At 43.6% G+C, this 26892-nt stretch overlaps 3 protein-coding genes across 4 annotated transcripts; 2 read left to right on the forward strand and 1 right to left on the reverse strand.

The window, feature by feature from the left end:
• Nucleotides 1-306: 306 nt before the first annotated feature.
• Nucleotides 307-2548, reverse strand: rdh14b (retinol dehydrogenase 14b). The gene is made up of 2 exons (XM_084484133.1): nt 2113-2548; nt 307-1680 (listed from the first exon to the last, which is right to left on the reverse strand). Exons 1-2 carry the CDS (start codon nt 2464-2466, stop codon nt 1048-1050), a joined length of 987 nt encoding a protein of 328 aa, XP_084340259.1. The 5' UTR covers nt 2467-2548; the 3' UTR covers nt 307-1047.
• Nucleotides 2549-4359: 1811 nt separating this feature from the next.
• LOC311364115 (granulocyte colony-stimulating factor receptor-like) lies at nt 4360-10179 on the forward strand. Its single transcript, XM_084484131.1, has 16 exons — nt 4360-4551; nt 4738-5016; nt 5108-5237; nt 5323-5489; nt 5594-5709; nt 5830-5853; nt 6052-6214; nt 6511-6593; nt 6724-6940; nt 7109-7273; nt 7675-7776; nt 7859-8014; nt 8113-8253; nt 8627-8708; nt 8872-8953; nt 9300-10179. Exons 1-16 carry the CDS (start codon nt 4500-4502, stop codon nt 9756-9758), a joined length of 2418 nt encoding a protein of 805 aa, XP_084340257.1. The 5' UTR covers nt 4360-4499; the 3' UTR covers nt 9759-10179.
• A 1920-nt stretch (nt 10180-12099) lies between these two features.
• On the forward strand, nt 12100-26655 carry plg (plasminogen). 2 transcript variants are annotated; one of them, XM_084483944.1, is made up of 20 exons: nt 12100-12238; nt 13817-13958; nt 14075-14181; nt 14408-14522; nt 15192-15254; nt 18972-19111; nt 19897-20017; nt 20364-20482; nt 20929-21091; nt 21489-21613; nt 21790-21949; nt 22279-22460; nt 23201-23349; nt 23654-23747; nt 24056-24167; nt 24444-24518; nt 24805-24945; nt 25298-25404; nt 25701-25846; nt 26199-26655. In XM_084483944.1, exons 1-20 carry the CDS (start codon nt 12190-12192, stop codon nt 26358-26360), a joined length of 2472 nt encoding a protein of 823 aa, XP_084340070.1. In that variant the 5' UTR covers nt 12100-12189; the 3' UTR covers nt 26361-26655. The 2 variants fall into 2 exon arrangements, with proteins under 2 accessions (XP_084340070.1, XP_084340071.1); XM_084483945.1 differs by lacking the exon at nt 15192-15254.
• The last annotated feature ends 237 nt before the right edge of the window (nt 26656-26892 follow it).

Here is a 26892-nt window from a genome sequence, read left to right on the forward strand (position 1 = left end):
CCTACTCTACTCTACTACACAGTTCATGGATGTGTTCCTTTGCAGCATCATGGAGGCAAGAGGTAATAGGTATTTTTGTGTTGAACTGAGGAATAATTAGAGAATTACTATTCAGGAAACTGGTGCCGCACAACAGCCTTATTAAAAATAAAAATCATGTTCTAAAAATAAAGTGATATATAAGCACAAATATATCTATAAACAGTATATACACTATTATAAAGACAATTTTAAAATCATAATGTCTGCATATTTAGTAAGTCTATGCAAATAAAATGAAAACTGTAATTTTAATATATTGCTTTATTGTGTATAGGAGATTCAAGTCAGCAAGCTAATAGTTTGAGCCTGTCATTTTTTCCAGAGGTGTAAGAGTTATACAAAATTGGATACACATAAATATATCTAAATATATAAAAGGAAATACCCACCTGACTTATGTCACCTTCATAATATTATTACTCATCAATACGTTCCTTGGGGAAAGCTAAATCAAGCATTTACACTTAAAAACAATTCCAGAAAGTTCACAGGATATACAGATGTACACAAAATGATGTACACAAATTATACCCACAGCAGGTGTCACAAATTGCTTTAAAGGATGTGTGATTGAATTGTTAATTTCGAGACGAAGTCTTGGTAGACAAACAAATTGGAAGGTTTTCAGTTAATGTCCAGCAGATGGCACTAAAGACTCAAGTCTTGTTTGAAATCACAGTAGCAACTATGCTAGAAAGGGTGCGTTTCCCTTCAGCCAAGTTACATCTCTATATAGAGCATTAATGAAGTCAAAGTTGTTAGTGATGCTTAAAATAGATGGGGGAATGGAGAACACTCATTCACACAATTCAAAACCCTGTATCAAGTATCCATGTACCGACAGATCTTATTAAACTTATTTATCCACACAGAAAAGAGATGTCACGGCTGGATAATATTCAACCCCCGACCAAAGAGTATGCAACTGCCAAATAGGACTCACACCACTGTTCCACTCAGGTTAAAACCTTGGAAACAAAACCCAAAGACAAGCATGTCTTCAGTCTAATCGCTTTCCACATCATTCAGTCCCACCATTCTCTCGCTCATCTCCCACAGCCTCTTGGCCGCCTGCACGTCCGTCGCCTTGTCCAGCAGCGTGTCCTCTGCGCAGTCGGCAAAGTACCTCCCCGACACGCCCTCCACCAGCGGGGAGCAGGCCAGGTACAGCAGGGTCTGAGCCCCCTGCAGTGCGCTCCTGAAGAAGGCCAGCACGGCCAAGTAGAACAAGGGTCTGGCCAGCAGAGGGATGTGGATGTGCCTCCCCAGCCTGGTCCTCACGATGCCGGGGCTCACCGCGTTCACCGTGACCCCCGAGCCCACGCCCAGCCGGCGCGACAGCTCCATGCAGAACAGCAGGTTGGCCAGCTTGCTCTGGCTGTAGCAGAAGGCCTTGTCGTAGCCCCGCTCGCTGTTGGGGTCGTCGAAGTTGATGTGGCCGTACTTGTAGAGCTTGGAGGAGACCACCACCACCCGGCCGGCCTCTGCCGTCTTCAGCCGGTCCAGCAGGAGGTGGGTGAGCAGGAAGTGGCCCAGGTGGTTGACACCGAACTGCATCTCGAAGCCCTCCACTGTTTTGGTGTAGGGACATTGGTAGACGCCTGCGTTGTTGATGAGCACGTCTATCTTGGACTCCTCCTGATTGGGCCAGACAGTGTATTTAGTTTAAAATGGCATCCAGTGGTTCCATTTAAAAAGGAGAACAAACACCACTAGTAGATTGGTTTGCATTGTAGATGACCAACGCTAGCTTAAACACATTCCATCGCATGCACAACTTATTTATCCTAAAGGTAAATGTAGTATTGCTGTAAATGTAGTATTTAGTTCACTAATTTTAAGCTCGGAGAGAGGGTGCCTTGTATATATTTCAGTACCATGGACAACGCCTCATCTGTTGAACTTTGTGCTGAGAGCTACAGAAAGAACTGAACAACAGACACTAAAGCGCCATTGTCCTTGACAATACAGGAACAACACTTCCACCAACTCCCAAGCACCGCACAAACCTATTATGCTTGTCCGAATTGCTTAGATGTTGACTTAACCAAATCTAACGTTTACACTTACCTTATTAATTACTTCACAAAATTCCCGGACCGATGAAAGCGACGCCAGGTCCAAGTGTTTAACGATGACTTCACCAGTGTTTGGTCCAGCTTCTTTTCTGATATCTCGGGCTGCTTGTTCTGCGCTTTCCCGATCCCGACACGCCATGATCACCCGGGCCTGGAGTTTCACCAACTCCCCGGCCACTGCCTTTCCTATACCGCAGTTGGCACCGGTTACGACCACCGTCTTCCCCCGCATCATGTCAGCATGATAGCGGAGTAGCTCCACAGCCTTCTGCCGGGGAAATATACGACGCATGATAAGCAGCACACCACCGCCGACGACCGCAGCGATGATCACAGCTGTTGTCATTGAAGCCAGTGAAAGTGTCAAACGATCAGGTGATAAATATCTGAAGGGTAGCGGTCAGTTTCCAGAACCCACTACGCCGTGTGTTTTTGTAACAGGGATTTGAACCGGAAGTACTAAGACGAGGGAAACGCTACATTTAAATTGCGGCCATCAAATTAAAAGCACGCTTGCGTTCACAGTACAAGTTATATTTTATAAAACCACAGCCAAATCTATGTCCATAGTAGGCCTAAAGGTATTTGTTATACGGAAAGGGATTGAGGCCAAATTTTTTTGTAATTTCTGAAACTAAAATTTGGATGACTTTATTCTCATAACTTATAAAAATGAATGACATGTGGCCCTAATCCTCTTCCGTATTGTTTGAATCATATTTTAGTTTGAAGTAAATGTGAAAAGGCTTTTAAATGTATTATTAATTATGAATAGATTGTTTATATATTTATTTTGTTATAAAACACTTATTTGGACTTATCATTTAAAAAATGCGTGTACGTTTGCATACACATTACGGTATTTTATGTTTGCACATTTTCTGAGCTGTATTTAACATAATTAGATATTTTGATCACAGAAAACCTCTGTTCAAAACTATGATGGCACTTGAATGTGATGTGAATTTGATGAAAAACAAAAAATTATCTGCTTGTAGGCATTTTCTTCATATATTTTAGCACATTTTATTTCGGCCAGGATAAGGTTATAGGGGCATGAATATATGAAAGAAAAAATAATGACCATATTAGAAAAATAATGAACACTTCCTATAAATAGCATTTCGTGGAATTAACCCTGTCATCGCAGGAAACATTATAGGGTATGACCAATAATAATGGAATGGAATGAACTACAAAACTACTTCCATGAATCACTTATCTCTTACCATAAGCATCCCGTGTTAATGACATGATCAGATTAATGAGGGTGAAAACATCCATTAAGTTCTTAAGAACCGGGAAGAGGATGCAATTCTCCATGAGGAAATGTATTCCGAAATCAGATAAAAGTTGCTAGGAATTCCTCTCATTATCCATAGCACAGAGTCTTTACTATTGCTACATGTCTGCTCACCTTTCAGAACAAACTGTCTATGTTTCCAGTCTGGTCTCTCTGTTCTTTCTTTTTCTTGTCTCATTAATCCTGCTATAGCCTTTAGCTTCAGCGTGGCTATCAGACCCATGCCCATAAAGCAGTTTCACATCCCATCCTAGCACTCACAGCATTCAGCCGAGCAGTCTTGGCCCATGTTCCTGGTTCCATCTTGGATCAGTCCAGAGTCATAGCTCCTGACTTGTAGGGGATGAAGATAATGTGGCAGGAGCTGTAGTAGTAGTCAGAACCAGACCCAGGAGGAACACTGAATGACAGACTTTCTCAGGGTGCAGACCATGGGTCAATGTCTCCCGTTGGCTATTTTAGTTTGGGTGCCTTTGTAACCTCAACGTAATTCAAAATATAGATTCTATGTTCAGAAATGCCGCTTACCTACATTTATTTTCAACAAAATGAAGAATTGGTAGAGGAGGCAAGAGAAGTGTCTTACAATAGTGTGCCCTAGGCATACTCAGACATGATCCCAAACTTAACTCTTCCTTTCTTCAAATAGCAAGCCCTTTGAATGTGTCTCCAAGCAGTCTTAAAATCCAAGGAAATATATTTTAAATCACAATGAAAGACTGTTGTTATTATTATTATTTGTATATGTCTATTATTATTTTTGCATTGCATGCTGATTCATTACTCCCATTCTAACTCATAACGAATATATTACACTACAGCAGTGAAATGAAACAAATGCTGTGGCTGTCATGTTACTTCACTTCCTCATGCAACAGTCTAGTTGGGAAACGTTTCACCAGTTCCTGTGGGCTTGTTATGTTGCTACAAGGGAGACAAAGTGTTGCTGCTATAATTACCAGATTGCAGTCGATTGGGAGAATACAGGGCAGGCAGAGCTAATGCGTTGTGGTCGACGCGTGAAGACCTCGTTTCGGATGTAGCTCTAGGATTCGGTCCTATCGCCGGAGTGAAGAATGTATTTTGCTGTTTTATTCATTCTCGCAGAAATTCAAACAACTTCTGGAGGTATTTTTCATTAATCTTTGTTGTACATGAGTGGTTATATTAGGCCATATCGTAACGTTAGGCCTATTTAAATAAGCGCTACACAAATTTGTCGTTTCTGATGTTTTTTGACTTTGAAAGGCTACTTTTTGTTATTATATGTTTGTTTATTTATTTTACTCTCCATCTATGTGCGTTCACAAACAGCACAAGAAAAGAAGAAAAATCCAACCTGCGCCGTTTTTCCTAAAAATCAACACGTTCTATTCGGCTCCGAGGTTCAGGTCACGTGTCAGAGTTCCTGTAGCAAGGGTCAAATCTACTGGGAGGTGAACGGTCAACTGGTGGCTGACAGATTCTCCCAGTCCATCAACTCCTCTCATACTGTACTTTCCTTGAAGAATTTAACTTACCAAAGTGCTACAATACAATGCCATAGTGTATTGACTGATCTTGTTTTAGATGGGACCAACATCAAAACATACAGTAAGATAATATATTTACTTGTTTTTTTGTATATTAGAATAATTACAGATGAATGGATGATACATTCTGACATTTATTTTCCCATGTACAGCAAAACCCAGCAATGTATCATGTCTCATACGACTTAATAACACAGTGGGAGGTTTCCCAAAGATGGTCTGTTATTGGGAGCATACAATGAGTTCTTCATGGAAAATAACTTATATTGTACAGAGGACATGGTGAGTTTCAACTACTTTGTTTCTGAAAAATCAGTCATTGACAGTCTTTTTCATGACCTAATATTAAATTATGTTTCTGTTTAAGTGTCAATTGCTCAGACCACAAGATTGTTAACTGCAACTCAGGGACGACCTCATGCGTTTTCAAGATCTTACCAGCTCTTAGAAGGAACTTTTCGATCGTTGTGAGAGCCAATTCCAGCACATGGGAGGTTGAATCAGACACATATTCATTTGACCCTTTCCAAATCTGTAAGTTATGTCGGAAGACAAAAATCTCACAATTGAAATGTGACACTTGAGCACTGGGTTTAGAAATGTATTTACCTACTGTCATTATTCTATCTTGTTTTTAGGGGTGCTTGCCCCTCCCGAACTACACGTGACTGCTCTTGACCGCTCCCTGCTGGTCAGGTGGAACCAATCAGACACCATCGGGAACGTTATTCACTGTCAAGTCCGATACAGTCAGGTGACAACTCCATTGTGTCATTCCCTTTTATCATCCCGTTTCTGTGATTAAATGCTTTACAAAAAAATGTAATATTACACTGATTGCTTTGTCTTTTGTATGTCTTGTTGCCGTCTCTAGGTTCTTGATAATGGAAAGGAAGTGGTAAGGGAGCCATTTTATATTCACATTTATATTACTTATTAATATGATTACGTTAAGAGTGTTTGCTTCATGTTCAACACTGATACAGAGAATCCCTCTACCTTTTATAGGCAGGGCTGCTAAACACTAACCTGCTGTAACGTATAGCAATCTAAATCATTATGCATCACTTTTATTTTTGCATTGTCCCTGTTTTAGCAGGTGGTCAACAAATCCATGACTAGCAAGGAGAAGAGGGCATGGGTCACCATTGAGGGCATAGAGTCGTGTGTCGTCTACGCTGTGTCAGCCCGCTGTGCTGTGGACAGATCTCCCTGGAGTGACTGGAGCCTGGAGCAGACAGTCGTGTCCCTGCTGAATCGTAAGCACTGCCTACCGCCTGTCCCCAGGCTAACGATGAGGCCCAGGATGTCTAGTGTCGATGGCTCTCTATGGTTTCTGATTCACCATTTCCACAGTACTGTGTTGAGGTCACTTGTGTTTTCTTATCCATAAGTACATTAATAGTTGGGTGGTCCATTCATACAGTCCAATGTGTTGTATGGTAAGCGTGTGATGATTTTGTTTAAAATTGTGGGTCTGCACTTGGATAACAATGCTCCTATATCTTGTTTGAATGCAGTGAAACACATTGAAAATATGTGACATCTCTTACAGCAAAGACCTTTCAATTTAACCTGTGGAGGAAGGTAGTTCAACAAAAAAGCAGTGGTGTGCGAGAATTAAAAGTAATGTGGACGGTAAGGAGGCTATCCAGAAACACTGACTCAACTGCTATTTTAATTATAGTTATATACGTGACAGTAATTCCACTAAGCAACCCATCATTTAACCAGCCCATTAATCTTTCATTTCCAATCTGTTAAACAGGAGATACCCCAGACATGCAAAGAAAAATACACATTTTACGTTGATTATCCTCTCTACACGATGGTGTCAGAATCATCATACGACGGGGGTTCTGTGTGTAGCCCTTTGAGCTGCTTCGTCTCTGTGGCCCCAGAAGCTCATGTTATCCGGCTCTCAATTCTCCAAAATAAACTGTCTGTTGCAAACAAGACTGTTTACGTTCCGGCCATTGGAGAGAGTGAGTGGCATTTGTATTCTTTTCTTTTCTGGGTGAAGTTTGGTGTTTTATTTTAACCTTCTACTTAAAATTGGTTTTGAAAATGTACGTAAGGATTGTAGTTTGATGTAAAAGTGTATGTTTGTGTGTTTGTGTGTGCGTTTGTGTGTGCTTGCTTGCGTTTCTCAGCCCTGCCTCAGGTCAGTCACATCCAGGCTTCGGCACAAGGCGGTATTATCCAAGTGAGCTGGCATGCTCCCCGTCAGAATGTTAGCGGTTACATTGTAGACTGGACCGATGACGGGAAAACATATTTCTGGAAGAGGAGCAACCATACCAAAACCAAACTATATGGTGGGTTGAAAAGGAGACATTGAGCATGTGGTGGGATGGCACTGAAGGAGGATGGATGGTTGGAAGGCTGGATGATGGAGGAAGGAAGGACTGATTCTAGATGAATGGCTGTGTGTTAGCCACACTGATGTTTCCCTTTTTTGTTTGTTGTAGGTAATGGGGTAATACAGGGAATGGGTCAACCTTGCTCTGATTGGTTGTCGGTCTATCCAATTGTGTCAAGAAGCATTTTGGTCTGCAGTGTTGATAACAATCCTTGACAAAACAGACTTATACACATCTGGTTCCAGACTAATACACAATTGCGTATATGTCTGAGGATGACAGGTCAGGGTTCCACATCACATATGGATGGTCTGTATTTCCTGGTTTACATAAGCATTGTTCTGTCTTTGTTGCAGATCTCAGGGACTTTCGTCCATACAACATTACGGTTACTCCTGTTTTTGACAACAAGACAGGGCATGGGAAAGAAGCACCACAGGTGTGCTCACGAAGAAGAGGTAACAGTGTTTAGAGAGATTCAGATGTATACATGTATTAATCTGTGTTTTACCCACTACAAAGTTCACCTTATGTGCACAGTCCCACAGGCCATCTACATCTCTGAGCTTCAACCTGGAGACACCAGGGCCGATGTGAGTTGGGATATCAAGACAGAGGACATATGCAGCACAGCTGTTGAATACTTTATTGTTTTTTACAGACAGACGGACAAAGACGTGCTGTACAGTAAGTTCAGTAAGTGTCATTGGTGTGTTGGTTGATTCTGTTAAACTGTGGTTTCCTTCCCATGTTTTAAAGTCAAGACTTTGCGTGTCTGCTGTACTTGTATATAGACCAATCTGTCAGTTGCACCCAGCGGAGTGCTGTACTGGAGAACCTGAAACAATCTACCAAGTACAGCGTAATTGTCATGGCCAAGGGACACACAGGCAATATCAGCAGCACTGAAAGACACTTTGAGACTCAGAAACATGGTAAGTCAAGTGAACAAAATTAACTTTGAACAATGCCCAATGTATTACACAATGTTTTAGCTTTTCATTTTTATTATTTACAAATGTTGTTATTTATTGGTGTCTCAAACCATAAATAATATGTATCAAAAATGGAAAAGATAATAATACTGTACGTTTTTTTTATTGTGAACAGTACACAGTGTACGCTTTTTTACTAGGTATACTGGGGCAACATTTTAGATTGTTACTCACCAAAAACCTTGATTAAATCTCAAGAAATCCGACTTCCCCCATTTATCTGCTATCTGAGCAGCAGATGCTAGAACTCTGCAATACCTCATCATTGAAGGACATATTGCACATAGTGTGTTTTTTCTTCTTGCCTTCATAGATCCTGTTCTGCTCTTGGTGTTGCCTATATGTGCAGCGCTGTTTTTTTTTAGTGTGTCCATTTTCGGAGCGTGCTGTGTCTGGTAGGTTTAAATGATTTAGTGTTAACATTAATGATTTGCATAATAATGGGATCAACAATATAATACCAATAATATATTGTTATAGAACATGGTTGATGTCAAACACTTGACTTTAACTTTCTGAAAGTTTAATTTATAATAATTACATTCATCTTATTCTCAGGTACAAGACGTTCTTAGGAAAGATGGTGCCGAATCCTGGTCACAGTTCGTTGGCACGGTGGCCCTCCCAGACCAACCAGAAGGTGAGGTTTATTTTCTGTTTATTAATGGTATAATACACAGATGAATAATTGGACGATATACTCTACTCTTTATTTTTGAATACATTAAAGGTGCACTGTGTAATGTTGTTGCATCTAGTGGAACAGACATTGCAGAAATTAAATATAATATTCATAAGTATGTTTTAATTAGTGTATAATCCCATGAAAATTAGAATAGTTGTGTCATCGTTACCTTAGAAACAGAACTTTAAAACTTCATAGGGAGCTGATGCTCTTTCCACGGAGCTCACAATATAGCACACACTACACCTTTAAGGAAGGCGCAGTGCAAAATAATCATTTATAATCGTGATTGTGCACACAGATCACGCCACAATTCAGCCAGCCTTTGGAAGGCGAGACCCGTTTCGTGAGGGTTTACCCTTATGAGTCGGACGGTGCCAGGGATTGCCTGGTGCCACCGTGGCTCGGCGACTACACCAACAGCGAATCAGCCGCTGATGAGACAGAGTGGGCGGTGCCAACCCCTGACGGCAGCGGCTTGAGCCCAGGGGAGGACGGCGAGCCGGCAACGGAGGAGGCGGCGCTTAGTGCTCACCAAGCCGGCCTATCCATGCAAGACTCTCGGGAGGAGGTGGATACGCTGTTGCAGGAGTATTTGGTTGTTTTCCCGCTTTCGCAGAGCAGCCCCTATCGAAGCCAAAATGCAGCACCGCCTCAAGCTCCCCGGAGCGTCAAGGATGACAGCGAACTCTCTGGAAACAAACACCGCACGATGTATGTCTCCATGGACATGTTCAGAGAGGGACCGGACAGGGGATGAGATGGGGATAGTCATTTTGTTTCCATCGTCGATGTTCATCATAGCTACTTCATCCATAGCAAGATATGTAAATGTATTAAACTAGAAACAGTGTTTTGTACTGTATTCATCATTGTTATACACTATGTTTTGTACTCATGCTTTTGTATCATAGTCTATGTCTGTCTGAGTGTCCATCCATATTATTGGCCACTTCCACACATTAGGGGGCCTTGTGCTTTTCCATTTATTAAGCAAAAGATTTATGACCTACAAACTATTACCAATGTATTAATACAGCATGTATTGTCCTCACTTTAGATGACCTCACACCAAAGACAGAAATAATGGTTTATAACTTCCTAAAATAATATGAATTGCAGCCTTATTAAGTGTTTAAAGAAATATAAAAATGTACATAGCTTGTAAATCTTTACTTATGCTTTTTAATATTAAATAACACAAATGAGTATTCATGATGGAACATAAATTCACTGTTTCCTTCTACTTTATTCGTTTTCTTTTGGACTGTTTTGGGGGTCATTAATTCTGCCATGTCGATTGCAGTGTCATGTCAAAATAAAATTATATCGCCGGGGGGGTTATGCATAAAGTGATCAGTGGGTCTTAAAATAAATAACGAACAGTCCCTAAGTTACGTAAGTTACAAGTTACAAGTTGTAAGTTACAAAGTTACCCAGTTTTAGAACGTCTCAGCCCGTCTCCTCGCAAGGAGTCGCAAGGAGTTGCGAGTTGCAAGCAGTTGCGTCGCGAATCTTTGGTCTGAACTGGGCTTAAGAAGGTTTCGGGAAACCGGACCCTAGCTCGTTGTTGATAACATGCCTGTGATTAAGGGGGAAGGGTCAGGTGTGGTTCTTTGAAATGTTGCTGTTTCATAACAAAAATTGAGGACCCCCCCACTCAGACTAAAAATTTTGGGTGACCCACCCCTCAACAAAGAATATTAAGACATAATCCCCCATATTTTCCTCCGGTGGTCCATTCCATAAATTCCGAACGGTTCCTAACTGCATATAGGCCTAAAGTTGCTGCGTCAAACTGTTTCTTAGTTGCTGTTGATCCATCACGTTCCGATCTCGCCCCACAGGTGGAGCTTCCGAGGGCGGCCTGTTGCTGCCTCCCACAGGCTCATCCCGATCACCACTCAGTTGGTTTTCATCGCATGTTTTGGAGTCTTGGACGCCCTCTGGTGGCTTAATGGTGAGGAACTGTTGTTCACGTATCTTTTTTAAACAGCCGTGACGTCAATGTCAGCCAAGCGTTGAACCCAAAATGAGGTGTCCTCTACTCCGCACACTTCCCACAAAGGTGTCCCACCATTGGCATTACCTGATGAATAATAAACAAAAGGGGAAATAATAAATAAAAGCCTATGTATAAAAGTAAACATGACAACATATACAAGTATTTAAAGTAAGTAGTAATATATATATATATATAGAGAGATATATATATAGAGAGAGATTATATTATTTTGTAAGAAAACAGACATAAAAAAAGCGAGCAGGATATGTAAGATGTTTTTCAGGGAGGCCTGTTTTTTAGTTTAGTTTGGCTATAATGTGACATCAAAATGCATTAGTTACCAATTTGTTTGCTAACGTTGTATTTGCTGTTTTGGACATTGCACGGCTTTGGCAGAAGATTAACCCTCTATATTGATCTAACAGTGGTCTGAATCGCACTGCATTCGTAGGTAATATGAACCCCATTATGTTGAAGCTGTTGTACAATAGTCTAAAGATAATGATTTTACTGTTGTTGCCAGCACATTTAGGTGGTGACATTTTTTTGAGTTCACATGGTGTTAGAAAAAGGGGAAACTCTTGTAATTTCACCATTTAAGTAGGTATATGTTTGATTCTAAAGAAAGTCCAAATGACGACAGACGTTAAGTGGTTGACTCTCAATACAAAACAGTTCTCAATAGAGACTTAGTATTAGTGTTAGTTAACTAATATGCATTATTATAGACCTTTTCACAGAGGTGTCATCATAGGACCATCACAGCTGTCGTGCCATGAAAGGAGCAGACCCATAATTAGTGTTATGTCCTACGAGGAGGCCTCTGTGAAAAAGGTATATTGTCCATATCATATTGCAAATACCAATACAAATGCTTTGATTTGAGTTTATTTTTACATTCTATGTATTATGAGTCAGCGTGAAGAGCAGTGGGGGGAGGGCAGGATGGTCCTGTGCACTACTGAGACCAACCCAGCGGTGTTCCCAAATACACCTCCAGCAGGGACAAACAAAGCTTTCTGACCCATTGCACCCACCATGTCCTCGTCAGGCCAATGATTGACTCATGATTAAGACCTATCTTATTTGTCTTAATGACACGGCCAAAAGCCCCCCAAATAGAAGGGACGGTCGGTACCTGAGGACCGTAGTTGGCTCGCTATGAACTGCTAGCGAGGGCCTTGCCATGGATTTGTACAAAACGACGTTCCTCCTGGGAGCGCTCCTCTGCACCGGTAAGACCCATCACATGGACATTCCTAGCATTTCCATCGATGAGTGTAGGATAATCAGGGGGGATTTCAATCACGGGAGACGCAAGACCGACTTTAATATGTTATGGTCAGTTTTTACCTGATGACCTCTATGTATTTTTTGATGGCATCAACAAATTCACTACAGCCATGCCGTTAATATTTTTTTTTCATCTCCACATTCACATTGATTGACATTCCTGGATTAATGACAAATGTAACCTTAAAAGTGGTTTCCACAACACATTACGTCTGTTTTTATAGATTGAGGCTGCTTACAGCAATTTCACTGCTTAAATCAATATCTGTATTAATTATTCTAAAAAAGATAATCCTTTCTTTATTGTAATTTTTGTTTAAATATGAGAGCAACTTAATAATAGATAGAATGAACAATAATAGAATGAAGCCAAACTGTTAAAATTAGTGGTGTATAATGAAAATATCAGTTATTTTATCAGATGACCTCATAGCCTACATATAAACATGATACACATCCCACGCAACCATGTTGACCTATAATGACGCATCATTTCACCATAAATTACAAAACAAATACAGATAAACCAAAACAACAACTAAAATTCCAACGTCCCTGTATTCTTCAAAAGGGGAGAGGACATTGCAATAAGACCACACCATATACCTAAGCCCTTTATCATATCCAATAGCACGTCGGCTGTCCGCGGGGCGATGACACACAGCTCGATGATTCCCTCTAAAGAGGCCAGAGGTCTCAGGTCTAATGACTCCCCGTGGACCGCTCAGTATGAACCATGTTGCAACCCGCACGCCGCTGCCTGCTGTGTTAACTGAACTGTGAACTGTGTCTTGCCAGGCCATTGCATCACTTCACAAACAATGCAGAAATAGGCCCAGGCTAGCCATCCTGCCAGAGCTTACTCCCAAGTCCCCACTCAAGGTTTCTTCTCATTTGTGTTGTGGAGCTTCGGCCCTCGTTAGGGGCATGATAGTGTGCGTCTCTATGTAGAACGGACAGACAGTGTTTATTTTTTTATGTGTCTTGCATTGTCAAATAGGATACTGTAACAAAAAAAGATACTTAAAGTTTCATACAGAGTTATGAGATAGTATGGTCCATGTTTAATACAACTGTGATAAAAGGCAAAATATATTTCGAAAACTAAAATAAAGGTGTACGATAACCACGAGTCACAAAAGCCTGCCTATGTCACGTCATTGACCAGCTGGCATTAACACAATATTTGAATCGTTGATAGAATTCTCAGAATTCTCAAATAGCTTGATAAAAACACAAATCACTCTCTAACTAACATAAACGATGATACTTTGACTTTCCCAATTCATCTGCAATTAAGACAATCTTTAAAACGCACACTTTCCTAATTCATTATCAAGTCGGCCCATTGACACATTTTGTACTTTGCTGTTCCTGTTGCTTTCAGGTCTGTTCCACAAGTTAAAGTCAGGTCGGGTGTATTAATATTTTGGGCCGGTGTGTGTGTGTGTGTGTGTGTATGTGCGTAATGAGGGCCTCAAACATTTGACGTGTTGTTGTTGTTGTTGTTGTTGTTGTAGCTGCAGTCTTCGGGGCCGTCCAGGACAAATACTCCAAGACGGAGGGGGCGTGGATCATCTCGCTGCATAGACGAGAGTACATTGTGAACTCGCTAGAAGAGTGCGCCGCCAAATGTGACACAGAGACAGACTTTGTATGCAAGTACGTACCCACAAAAACAGCCCTATATTCTCAGATGATTCCAGTCACCTCAGCTCTACATGATGGTATGATCCAGAAGCTTGCTACACACTGGTTGTCTCTCTGCCTACCTGCAGGTCCTTCATGTACATAGAGAAGGACACGGAGTGTTGGACAGCGCAGGATAACTCCAAAACGGAACGGGTTATGCGTAGAGCCAGCGCAGCTCTGTATGAGAATAAAGGCAGGTTCCCCATCTTCTCTCTCTCTGTCTCTGTCTCTGTCTCTGTCTCGGTCTTTGTCTCCATCTCCCTGTCTCTGAGGAAAGAGCATCTTCAATATTACATACTGTTACTGATTATTAAGTCTCAATCGATTTTTTGACACACTGTGTGAATGTAATTCAAACAAATCAAACTGTTAATCTGCTACACAACATAATGCCAACCCTTGACCTCCCCCTTGTTCAGGATACTTGCTGGAGTGTGTAAACGGAATAGGAACCGACTACAGAGGAACCAAGGCCAGGACGAAGACGGGAAGGACCTGTCAGAGATGGTCGTCAACTATCCCACACGTTCCTAAGTTAGTATTCCACTACCAATAGCATTGCTTTTTCTTAAGTAAATCAAATGGCACAATATGCCATGCCATTTGATTTGACACATGATTTGTCCACGGTTTTGTTGTATTTCTCATATGTACTGTCATTCTTCCCAGAACATTAACATTAATGCGACCAAAACATTTTACTGTTTGCCAGGTGCACTCAACTGATATGAAAAAAATGTCCTGACCCTTTTACAATCGAGCCATAGCAGAATGTAGAGCAATGACCTGTTTGAGTGTGTTCTGTTTACATTGGCCTCCACTGTCACAAGAGATGTATTGATGCAGTGTCATTACCAAATAATACAGGCTCCCTATGCTCTCTTTTTATTTAAATTAAATTATTTATATTTTCCTTTATTTCCTGTTAGGACATCACCAAATGAATGCATTTGTTGATGATTGATAAATAAAGCAGCCATCTGATCAGGTAGAGTGTACACTGAGTGTACACTTTTTTTTTTTCCCCCCTACCACCTGTCGGTTTTGGATAAGTGCTACGTAGACACTTGACGCTTGAGCCTATTTGGATTATTATATCGTTCTAGTTGATAAAATTGGACTTACATGCCTGCCACAGACCTGTCGCTGTTGGTGCGCCGGCATTCTTACCAGCCTAACTCGAGCTGTCCCTGCCATTGACAGAGTGCAGACTTCCCGACATGAGCATGGCCAGGTGGCCTATCGAGGTTTTGATCCAACTTGGCGGTGAGTTCTGCTGGCTATCCCGGTGATCCATGGGGAGATAAAAAGTGCCCGCCGCATACTTCTCTCGTCTTCCGCATCAACGCCTTGCTGTCCGTGTGGATTCATACCTGCGTATCTGTCATGGCACCGCAGGCCACAGTGGATTTAACCTACTTTGCAACTGACTTGCTACAGTTAAACTCCTCGTCCCATCGGCTGCCAACTGAAGATTAAAAACTTTGCACCAGTCTCTGCATCGCACGGCAGCCCCGGTATTCACACCGAGGCGGTCGGCATAAAATCCACATCCATGCCGCATCTGACAGCACCATTCCAACTGTGCTGTCAGCACCGCTCATCCGATCGTCGATCAGACAACGTAGAAATGGGGGCATTGATCCCTGCTTATCTCCTTGCCTCTGATCACCCAGGCAAACATTCCGGTTCACTTGACTCCTCGCATCCCCCGAAAACCGACTGGCCCTGCCTTTTAAATTACTTTTTTACTCAACGACACTTGGATTTACTGTTCTTAACAGAGACTTGCATAGGTGCGGGCACGGGTGAAAAATATGTCTTTGTCCAACAAACTGCTTCTTCCTTAGCATGCCTAGGTCTTCCGGGAGGGGTGGTGGTGTAGCTTTGGTTTTTAGGGATACATTCAAATTACGGCTACTTTCTGTGGGGTCTTATTCCACCTTTGAAAGTCATTGCGTAATGGTGGAATCTACTTCAACTCCGTTAGTGTACGCCCTGGTCTACAGGCCCCCGAAACCAAACAAGGCCTTCATTACAGAATTTTCTGACTTTCTGTTGCATCATATAACATTGCATGATCGTCTGTTGGTTTTGGGTGATTTTAATATCCACGTCTGCTATCCAGATAAACCTATGTGTGACCGTGGCAAGAAATTTGGGTCATTCGACAACGCCACCTAGGGGAGGGGATATCCTAGGACCAGAACTGTGCTAGCTAACATGAGCCACAGCAACCCGAGACACTACACAGTTTAGGCAATACAGGTTTGTACAATCTGAGTTGAAAACTTGAGTTCAGTTAAATATAATTACAAAATACCAGATATCAAATACATTTATGGTCACCACATAAGACACACAAGACAGTACACGACACAATAAACCAGCAGACTGGACGAATAAACACCCACAGTTAAATTAAAGAAACCGACAAATTAAACCAACAAAATAAACCAACATTTAGCATGCGGGTCAAGCAGAGCAAGGGGCAGCACAACACTTACACCACATTAACACAAACAATAAGCATAAAGCAGCATGCAGGGCAAGCAGGGAAGATGAGCAGCACACCACTGCGTAGCCTAATACAAACACCAAAGCAAAAAAAACAATAAACCAGAAGCATGCGGGTCAAGCGGTAGGTAGACATGCCAATAGCCCAATGCTTTAAATTAAAGAGAACAATAAATCGCGTATGCAAGTCGTCATGCTTTGAGACTGCAAATTTGTTGTACAACAGAACAGCAGCCTCTCAGTGACGTTGGGGTACTTGGCTACGATCCACTTCAGAACGTGGTAACGAGGAATGCCTCCGCTCAGAACAGCCGGTCATGGAGAGCGAAGTCGTAGCTCATCTACGGCTAACAGCACAACCGGAGAAGGGATAGCTTTTAATTTACAAGCGAGCGCACGTTGACTGACGAGAATGGTAAATGAAGAACAGCCTACCTCCAGGTGATCCCAAACCAGCACCGAACGAGTAAACTTGCAATGGAATTGGTAACTTGCAACAAGTTTCGGACGAACGCCATGCGAAGCAGCTACCAGCCAACTTCCAGCCTACGCCACTGAGTAATGGGCGCCCTGGAAGCAAAACAACGGGCAGGACATATCCCTCCCGATGACGTCCACTGACCTTATATTAAAATAAAAGTCTGCCCCCCTAATCTGGATGGCTATGGCTCGGCCAATCATACCCAGAGAACGGCCAGGGGTATAGTTCAACCTGCCACATTCTACCACCCCCCTATTTGAGTCGTCACCCCGACGACCACCTGTGAGACAGAATTTCAGCCGACGTTAACACCACTGCCTCACGGCTGGCTAGCGCTACCCATGCATAATCAAGGTACCTAACCTTCAGGACCTTTTGCAGCTGACCTTGGAAGGTGGTAAACATTGGAGTGCTGACCGGCCCTGGAACACCCCGTCTGCCGCCGGACCGGCAGGGAAAAACTCAGCGTTTCACCGGGAAAGTCAAGCACCGCCAGAGGTGGGCTACCATCCTGAACTGAGCCATGTTCCGAAACTGGCATGTACTGTAAAGGTGTTGGCTCAAGGGGCCCTGAGGGAACTGAGGAACTTGAGCCAGCAGGACGGGACTGGACTGGGGCTTGGCAAGAGACCATGAGCCATAAGTCCTCCTCCCCAGGAGGATCGTCAGCCGCTATGGCCAAGGTGCCGAGCGCTGTTGTGCCCTCTCAAAAGCCAACCTGAGCTGTGTTTTGTGCTCCACAACCCAGTCCTGCACAGTTCCCGGTACTGGTTCCTGGACACATCCCAAGAGGAAGTCTATTCAGAGTGTGGGTTCTCGACCAAACATTAAGAAAAATGGGGATTCTCCCATGGAATCTCCTGGAAATCTACTGGCCCAACACCATCTCAAATGCCAACCTGTGGGAACTCACCAAACAAGAACCAATAGAGACCCAAATCAGGAGGAGAAAATGGAAATGGATAGGCCACACACTCAGAAGAAAAGGGCTGACATGGCAACAACTGGATCGGAAGGCACAAGACCGAAGAGGATGGAGGGGTTTCATCGATGGCCTATGTTCCCTAGGGAACTTAAAGGCCTAACTAACTAACTCACTCCCGTGGCTTGGTGAGGAGTGGTGTTGTAACAGTAAACAACCTGCGGGAGGCAGAGTTCGGTGGTGCGCTCCGCCCCCTGGTGGCCATGGTCCTGATGCAGCAGTTTCAGGACTTCTTGTCTGAGGGCTGCAGGCAGGAGGAGCTATAATGTTTCCTCACCCCCATCGGGAAAACCAGACGATGTAATACCCCTTCCTTTTCCACCAATCGATTCCAGTGGCGCAGGAACCCCAGAGCTGGTTTAGAGACACGATGCCGCTCCTCGGTGGAAGGTGGCACCCGTCTTATCCAGAATGCCAAGACTTCTTTCAAACAAGGATCGTCGGCCTGCATGGAGCGGATGTCAGAGGGGGAGTGACCTAGGAGGACCGATATTATTGACTGTGTTGCCGACACCACAGGGTTTGGTGCAGAAGCCTGCTGCAGGCAGACTGGGACCAAAGTTCCAGGGAGAGCCAACCCACTCAAGTTCGCACTGGACAGGTACTGCCTTGACAGGGCATCAGCGTTCTTATTGCTGCGGCCAGAGCGATACTTGATCTCAAAATCAAAAGACGCCAGCTGGGCTGCCCATCGATGTTCGGTGGCCCCCAGCTTGGCGGACTGGGCAATTATGCCTTGCAACTCTTGTAAGTCTTCCATGATAAGCAGTGGAATACTAGTCTATTACTGAAAATGGCCAAAACCCTACCTCAGAGAATGTCGGGGCCCTTGGAACACTTTATATACTGTAGGTATATAAAGTGGTCTGTGTTATTTTATATACCTTTGTTTGCACCGTGTACGGCACTTTGGCCAGTTAAAACTGTTTTTAAATGTGCCTTATAAATAAATTTAACTTTACTTTTAATTTTTTTACTAATGTTGTTGTTGACTGTTCTGCAGCTTCACCCCCCTGAACCACCCCTCGGCAGACCTGGTGTCCAACTTCTGCAGGAACCCAGAGAGCGACGTGAACGGCCCCTGGTGCTACACCACGGACCCCAACAAGCGCTGGGAGACCTGCGGAGTGCCGGACTGCAGTGGTGAGAGAGAGAGAGAGAGAGAGAGAGAGAGAGAGAGAGAGAGAGAGAGAGAGAGAGAGAGAGAAGACCAAGATACACACATACATAGAGTGATAGACAGACACATACAAAGAGAGATAGACAGACACATACATAGAGTGATAGACAGACACATACATAGAGAGATAGACAGACACATACAAAGACAGATATTAGAGAAACAGCGTGGACAGTGTGATGGAAAAATCTACGTGTTGTTCATTTTATAACTTAGGCCTTGTTTTCTATATTCGCATATTGTCTTGCCATCCTGCCTTTCCCCAGAGTCGACTATTTATTGACCTTTGTGCTTGGTTCAGCCACCTCACCAAGGAGCGATGTTGTCAAAATGTTAACCCATGTGCTCTGGTCAGCTGTCCCACCTTCCTTAGAGTCAACCAATAATATAACCTTCGTACTTGGGTTAACCGGTCACAAAGGAAGACATCCTCTTCTCCTTGATAAGAACACAGGCACCTCTGTGTCTTGGGTAAACATTATTTGATTTGATTATTGACATCTGCAATGTGGGAAGGATCTGAAACGGTATAAATAACTGTCAAACTGTATTCTGGACTCACTCTGCTAGAGAGGAATGTAATATATGCATGCATTAAACCTAGGATAAGTCTGCCAAGTATTGTGTGCTTTTTTGCATTGAGAAATCTCATCTGTCTTAGATGCAATATCTGTTAAAGGAAATTGCCACGACAACAGACATCTCTATTAACCCGTTCTCCCCCACTATCTCCCCTCCATCCACACAGAGGAGTGTATCCACTGCAGCGGGGAGGACTACAGGGGCAAGATCTCCACCACCGTCAGCGGCTTCACCTGCCAGAACTGGGACTCCCAGAAGCCCCACAACCATGGCTACAACCCCGCCACGTACGGACCCCCCCCCCACAGTTTCATTGTGTTTCTCTCTCTCTCTCTCTTTTTCTCTTTCTCGCTCTCGGTCTTGCTCTCGCTCTCTCTCTCAATTTCAAAATAGCTTTTTTTTATTTTTATTTTTTTTAAATAAACATTTATATTAGAAAAAATATCAAAATTAACTACAACAAATATAACAAATTAAAAGGTCAACAAGTGAAATATAAAGAGGGAGTACAATATCGTATACGATGAAATATGAAACATAAAATACAAAAAATAATTGTACTTCGTCCACCCCCCAAATTCTCTCTCTCTCTCTCTCTCTCTCTCTCTCTCTCTCTCTCTCTCTCTCCTCCAGTCTCACCGACAAGAATCTGGAGGCAAACTATTGCAGGAACCCTGACGGGGAGCCCAAACCCTGGTGCTTAACAACCAGCCCCTCCAAACGCTGGGACTACTGCGCCATACCCCAATGCAGTGAGTCCACACGTTTGACGCACGCACACATTCACTCATGCAAGACAGCAACACCTTGGATTTAATCTGAATCCTTCCACATAATATAACTTGAGAGTGTAATGTGTCGCATTATTATTTCAGAGAGAGAGAGAGGGAGAGAGAGAGAGAGAGAGAGAGAGAGAGAGAGAGAGAGAGAGAGAGAGAGAGAGAGAGAGAGAGAGAGAGAGAGAGAGACACAGACAGACAGACAGACAGACAGACAGACAGACAGTAAAGCTTGCCCTCACTTAATGGATCACTTGAAAGAGAAAAAATGTAATGTATTTTCAGTGAAATTAATAGATGAATAGAATACAGGGCAGTGTGAACAGACCAGATAAGCTAAAAACAAATCTGACAAGGTGGCGCTAACAGGATATAAAAGGGCCGTTGGTCATACTGAACTTTGACCTCCACGTCTGTAGCGTCCCCGCAGCCCACCGTGACCCCTGAGCTGACCTGTGCGTCGGGCGAGGGCAGGGCCTACCGGGGAACCATCTCCACCACGATGTCCGGCAAGACCTGCCAGCGCTGGTCGTCCCAGACGCCCCACAACCACAACCGAGCCCCGGACAGCTACCCCTGCGGGTAAGACGTCCACGGAGAAACAAAATGGTGGTCCACTCACTGTCTTGAATAGTGCGTTCGCTGACTGGACACCCTGAGATTAAAGGGACGGCTCCCTGTCTTTAACTATGCATCACTGTAGTATACATTATGTCTTATAGCATGGTCCTTATCGATTGCCATTTACTGCTATTCATGTTGAAAATACGTGAAGGGGGGCAGCAGGACTTTTGCAATTCTGTCCCTCATAGGTTATGTTGATGTTCTTATTTCTCGAAAGAAAGAAGAAAGGTTTTTCATTTCCATGCTAAAACCAAGCATTCGGTGTATTCTAGAACACATTGGCAACATTTTCCTAACTCTGGTCTAAGATATACGTGCAAGTGAACGGCGCTCCCTGCTTCCCTGTGCCATTCAGAGGCCTCGAAAACAACTACTGCCGTAACCCTGACAACGAGAAGATGCCCTGGTGCTACACCACGGATCCAGAGGTGCGCTGGGACTACTGCCAAATCCCCACATGTGGAGGCAGCGTTAGGCCAGGTACCATGACAACCCCGATGGTGGTGATGGTGATGATGATGATGATGATGATGATGATGATGATGATGATGGCGGTGGTTGTGGTGGTGTGGGGATAATGATGTTGACGATCAGGTTGATTCCCTCACTCTCACACCCACACACACACACACACACACACACACACACACACACAGACGAGCCCGTGATCCCAACGGAGGAGGATAACTGCTACGTGGGGGATGGAACCACCTACCGCGGTACGACGTCAGCGACCATCAGCGGGAAGAAGTGCCAGGCATGGGCCGCCATGACGCCCCACTCCCACTCCAAGACCCCAGAGACCTTCCCCAGGGCGTGAGTGGCAAGGAAACACACACATGAGTTTGACCTTATGTAACGTATTAGATCAAAATAAAGTAGTTAGAACTACAACAGCACAACTAAAAGTCGACCAAATTATTCTTATCATTTTATCCAATGAGGGCAAAGGGGCGGTGGCCTGGGCACTGTTAAATTAACATGATTAGCATAATTTAAATGAACATTTAGGTTTCTAACAAGTTTTATAACACGGTTATATATACAGCATTCATTGGGAGACGATAGGAACGCCTAGGGCTATCGGACCAGCCTGTTAACTGCTGCTGCCTCATTTGACACCATGTCCTTTACTCGCTGCCCAGGGATCTGCAGAGGAACTACTGCAGGAACCCGGACGGCGATCGTTCTCCCTGGTGTTACACCACTAACCCCGCAGTCCGCTGGGAGTTCTGCGACCTGGAGAAGTGCACCACTGTCGTAACCCCCTCCATATTGCCGGCCCCCATCGCCACCGTTAGCACCACCGAGTCAGTTCCAGAGCGAGGTCAGAGCTGTTTGGTTTTTTTCCCCCAGATGGTGGAACTGCTTTTGATTATCTGTAATTAACAAGATTTGTTGTTGGTGAGGCCCTGCAATATTGAGAGATTCAAAAGGGTTGCAGTTCTTAGGCAGAACTCTAAAATCCTTTGGATATATTGGATATATAATCCAAAAGTATTGCACAAAGAGAGTATTATAAAAGAGTTATTTCCCTGGCTAAAACTTAAAATATGTCAGGAGGTTTTTGTGTTTGTGTGTGTGCGTGAAGTCAAAAAGGCAAGACATACCGCTAGACCAGAAAACGTTGTATTGCCACATCCGCCACAGGAAACGCTGTGGCAGCTTAAATCACCACAAGGTCTCTCCATAATGACAATAACAAATCAATGACCAACAAAAATAATAACTAGCGACAATCCAACGCTCCTATCCTCCCAAAATGGTGTCGCTCATTGAGTTGTACTATTGCCCAAAGCAACTGACAAGTAAGATGGAGCCCCATCAAGGCATACCAGCAAAATTTAAAAAACAAGTGATGATTTTGCACAACCTAGTTTAAAGAAGATAAATAAGAGTGCAACATAGCCATAGGAATCAGATTAGTTTTTTGTATTTTTTTAGTGGTAGTGCCAACAGTTACAGTTGATATCGCACAACAAATAAATCAGATCTCACCGGCCTTTTGACTGCAGCCCATGTTGTTCACTCATCGCGCCTCTCTGTGTGTGTGTGTGGTTGGGTCAGATTGTAAGGTGGGGAATGGCGTCACATACCGCGGCTCCACCTCCATGACCAGCGCTGGGGTCACCTGCCAGGCCTGGTCCTCCCAGGTTCCCCACAAACACAGCCGCTTCATTCCCCAGACCAGCCCTCAATTGAGCCTGGACAGCAACGTAAGGCCCAGCGTGCGCGTGTGTATGCATGTGCGTGCGTGTGTATGCATGTGCGTGCGTGCATATGCATGTGCGTGCGTGCGTGCGTCTGTGTGTGTGTGTGTGTATGTGTGTGTTAAATCGATCATAAGATATTGAGTGATTTAATACACTCAGTAACAATGCGACACAGGAACCCAGCATGTTTAAATGTCCGACTGATGCGTCTATAGACACACACAACCCCTGTGTGTTGCTGTGTTCTTCATGTCATGGCCCAACCCGCCGTTCCAATCCCCCCCCCCGTCTCCTCTGCTGATCCCAGAACTGCCGTAACCCGGACGACGACGTCAACGGGCCGTGGTGCTACACCACCGACCGCAACAAGAAGTGGGACTACTGCGAGATCCCCGAGTGTGGTGGGTGGAGCGCCTGTGAATGTCGATTGTGTGTCTACACTCACAGCTCATCAGCCCTCCCTCTACCTCCTTCCTGGAGCTGAAGGCTTGGCCGCAGACATTAGGGGTTCAAACTCTGTCCAATCACGCTAATTAAGATGTTGACCAATCTGACCAATCAGGGCAACCCTGATTGTTGTTTTTAGTTTTTTTGCTGTTATCTGCTCTCTCTCTATAAAGCACTCAAATCATACCTTCAGCACCTCTAAACATGGGTCATGATCTTACACCGTGTTCATGTTAACGCCAGTGTTCTTTCTCCGCCACAGCGGTGAGCTGTGGTACACCCGCGGTCAAACCCAAGCGCTGCTTCGGCCGTATAGTGGGGGGGTGCATCTCCAAACCTCACTCCTGGCCCTGGCAGATCAGCCTGCGGACCCGGTGAGTGGTATAGCTGAGGCACGAGCGTGTGTGTGTGTGTGTGTGTGTGTGTGTGTGTCCGTTCTCTTCACAGCAAGTGCCTGGTGGTTTGCTTTCTAAAATTGACAATCATAATCATTCAAAATAGTCTTTTGTTTTGTATCGCTTTCCTAAAAAGAACGGAAAGAAAGAAAACACACACAAATGCAGATAATTGAATCATTTGATAAAATAGTTGCATTGCATTGTGTTTAATGTCTTGTATCTATTGTTATATTTTTATCTCCCCCCCCCTAGAAGCGGGATGCATTTCTGCGGAGGAACTCTGATTCACCCCCAGTGGGTGCTGACCGCGGCCCATTGTCTTGAAAGGTCTGCCCATCATCTCGTTACATTCATGCCCAATTCATGTGTGTGTGTGTGTGTGCTTATAGAGATGTGAAAAGCAGAGGGTCCCTGTGATCAGCCCCCATGGGATTATGTCTTACTACCTAATGAGGGTACCTCCACTGCCCTACTGTTACCTTACCTTACTGTGTGGAAGAAAAAACTCTCTGTGAAACCTTAGCATGAGTAGGCTGAGCTAAATCAACTGCTTTTGTGTGTGTGTGTGTGTGTGTGTGTGTGTGTGTGTGTGTGTGTGTGTATGTCCGTGTAGTTCCAAATTGCCGTCCTTCTACAAAGTGGTGATGGGTATCCAAAGAGAATCTGCAATTGCGATGTCCAAGCAGGAGAAGAGACTATCCAAGCTGGTCCTGGAGCCTGGCGGCGCGGACATAGCGCTGCTCAAACTGGAAAGGTCAGTACTGTCCAAGAGCAAAGCATCTTGGGAGAGTCAAGGGGCAACACTTCACAATAAAGGTACAATATTCAACATTAGTTAATTACTTATTTATAGCCTTGGTATAGGGGAGGGTTAGAGCCAGTGGGTAAGGTATCAAATAGGTAGGTATTACACACTACGTTACACAGAGTATCTGTGGCTACCTATTGCTATTGTAGGGATTTTTAATTATTATTATATTTGTTGTTATGCCTACTAAATAATTAACATGAACACCACAAGTAAACATGAACATGTATTTCTGTGTGTGTGTGTGTGTGTGTGTGTGTGTGTGTGTGTGTGTGTGTGTGTGTGTGTGTGTTCTCAGCCCTGCAAAAATAAATGAAAAGGTCCTGCCAGCGTGTCTGCCAGAAAAGGACTATGTGGTTCCCAGCAGAACCGAATGCTATGTTACTGGCTGGGGAGAAACTCAAGGTATGTGTGTTCACATAATAGTGTTGCTGTGTGTGTGTGCAGTGTGTGTGTGTGCATGTGTGCAGTGTACAAAGAAGACAAGACGACAATTGCAAAAATGGTTCAACATGCAATTCAATGAATGAAGTCCACTTTCTTGGTGGGGCCTTTACTTGAAAATGTGTATTTTCTTTGAAGATAAGGATGATGACGTTGATGAATGAGGAGGAGGATGACTGTGGTTAATGGAGTAGGAGAGTACAATTGTGGATGGATGCACGCGTGCACGCATGGTAACCTCAGAACTGTGACCGCAGGGACGGGCGGAGACGGCATTCTGAAGGAAACGGGATTCCCGGTGATTGAGAACAAGATCTGCAACAGGCCGTCCTACCTGAACGGCCGGGTGAAGGATCATGAGATGTGTGCCGGGAACATTGAGGGAGGAACTGACAGCTGCCAGGTAAATACAGTAACCCTACAGGTACAAAGAGATATACTGGTGTATATATCGATGAATAGCTAACAGCCAAATAGAGATATACTGGTAGTTATAAAGCTGCAAGGTACATATAGAGATATACTGTAGAGGTAATTATATAGCTAACCGGTACATAGAGATATAGTAGTAGTTATAAAGCTAACAGGTAGCTAGAGAGACAGTGTTAGTTATTTAGCTGCAAGGTACATAGAGAGATTTAGTGGTAGCGTTAAACCAATGAAATACAATGATGGACAACATTCCCAAATAAATGGACACTTACTATTAATCTATTATTTGTGTGTGCGTGTGCTTGTACGCGTTCCCCCTGTAGGGAGACAGCGGTGGTCCTCTGGTGTGCTACGCCCAGAACAAGTTTGTGATCCAGGGTGTGACGTCCTGGGGTCTGGGCTGTGCCAACGCCATGAGGCCCGGAGTGTACGCCCGCGTCTCCAAGTTTGTTGACTGGATCAAGGCAACCATCGCAACCAATTAGGGAGATCTGGCCATTGCCTCCCCCAAAACCCACCCATGCACGCACACACATTTTTATATATCTTGAGTCAATAAACGATGTGTTCGAAACCTATTTTTCCACAGATTTCTGATTCATCAAGTCGTGGACGATGTATAACATACACATACACACAATCAGAGAAATACACACACTTACACACACACAAACAATCACAAGAATTGGTCAACACATCAGCACACATATATACATATGTATTTATATGTATATATACATATAAAATAGAATACATTTCAAATAAAATAATAAAATACTATCATTGCTATACCTCGTCTTTTGTGCTTCTGTATTTACCCTCAAATAATTGAATGACAATTCATTCTAAGGTCATCACTTACACTATTCCCTTATCAGATGACCAGAAAATAATGGTTGATTCCCGAATAGATATCCCTCTCTATTTAGTTTTTAGTACCCATAGCATTATTAGCTGTGGCTATATCCGCATTATATAGAAATATATATAATGTGTATATATATATATATATATATA

This window comes from Micromesistius poutassou (genome assembly GCF_964030765.1).
Source record: "Micromesistius poutassou genome assembly, chromosome: 19".
NCBI lineage: Eukaryota > Metazoa > Chordata > Actinopteri > Gadiformes > Gadidae > Micromesistius > Micromesistius poutassou.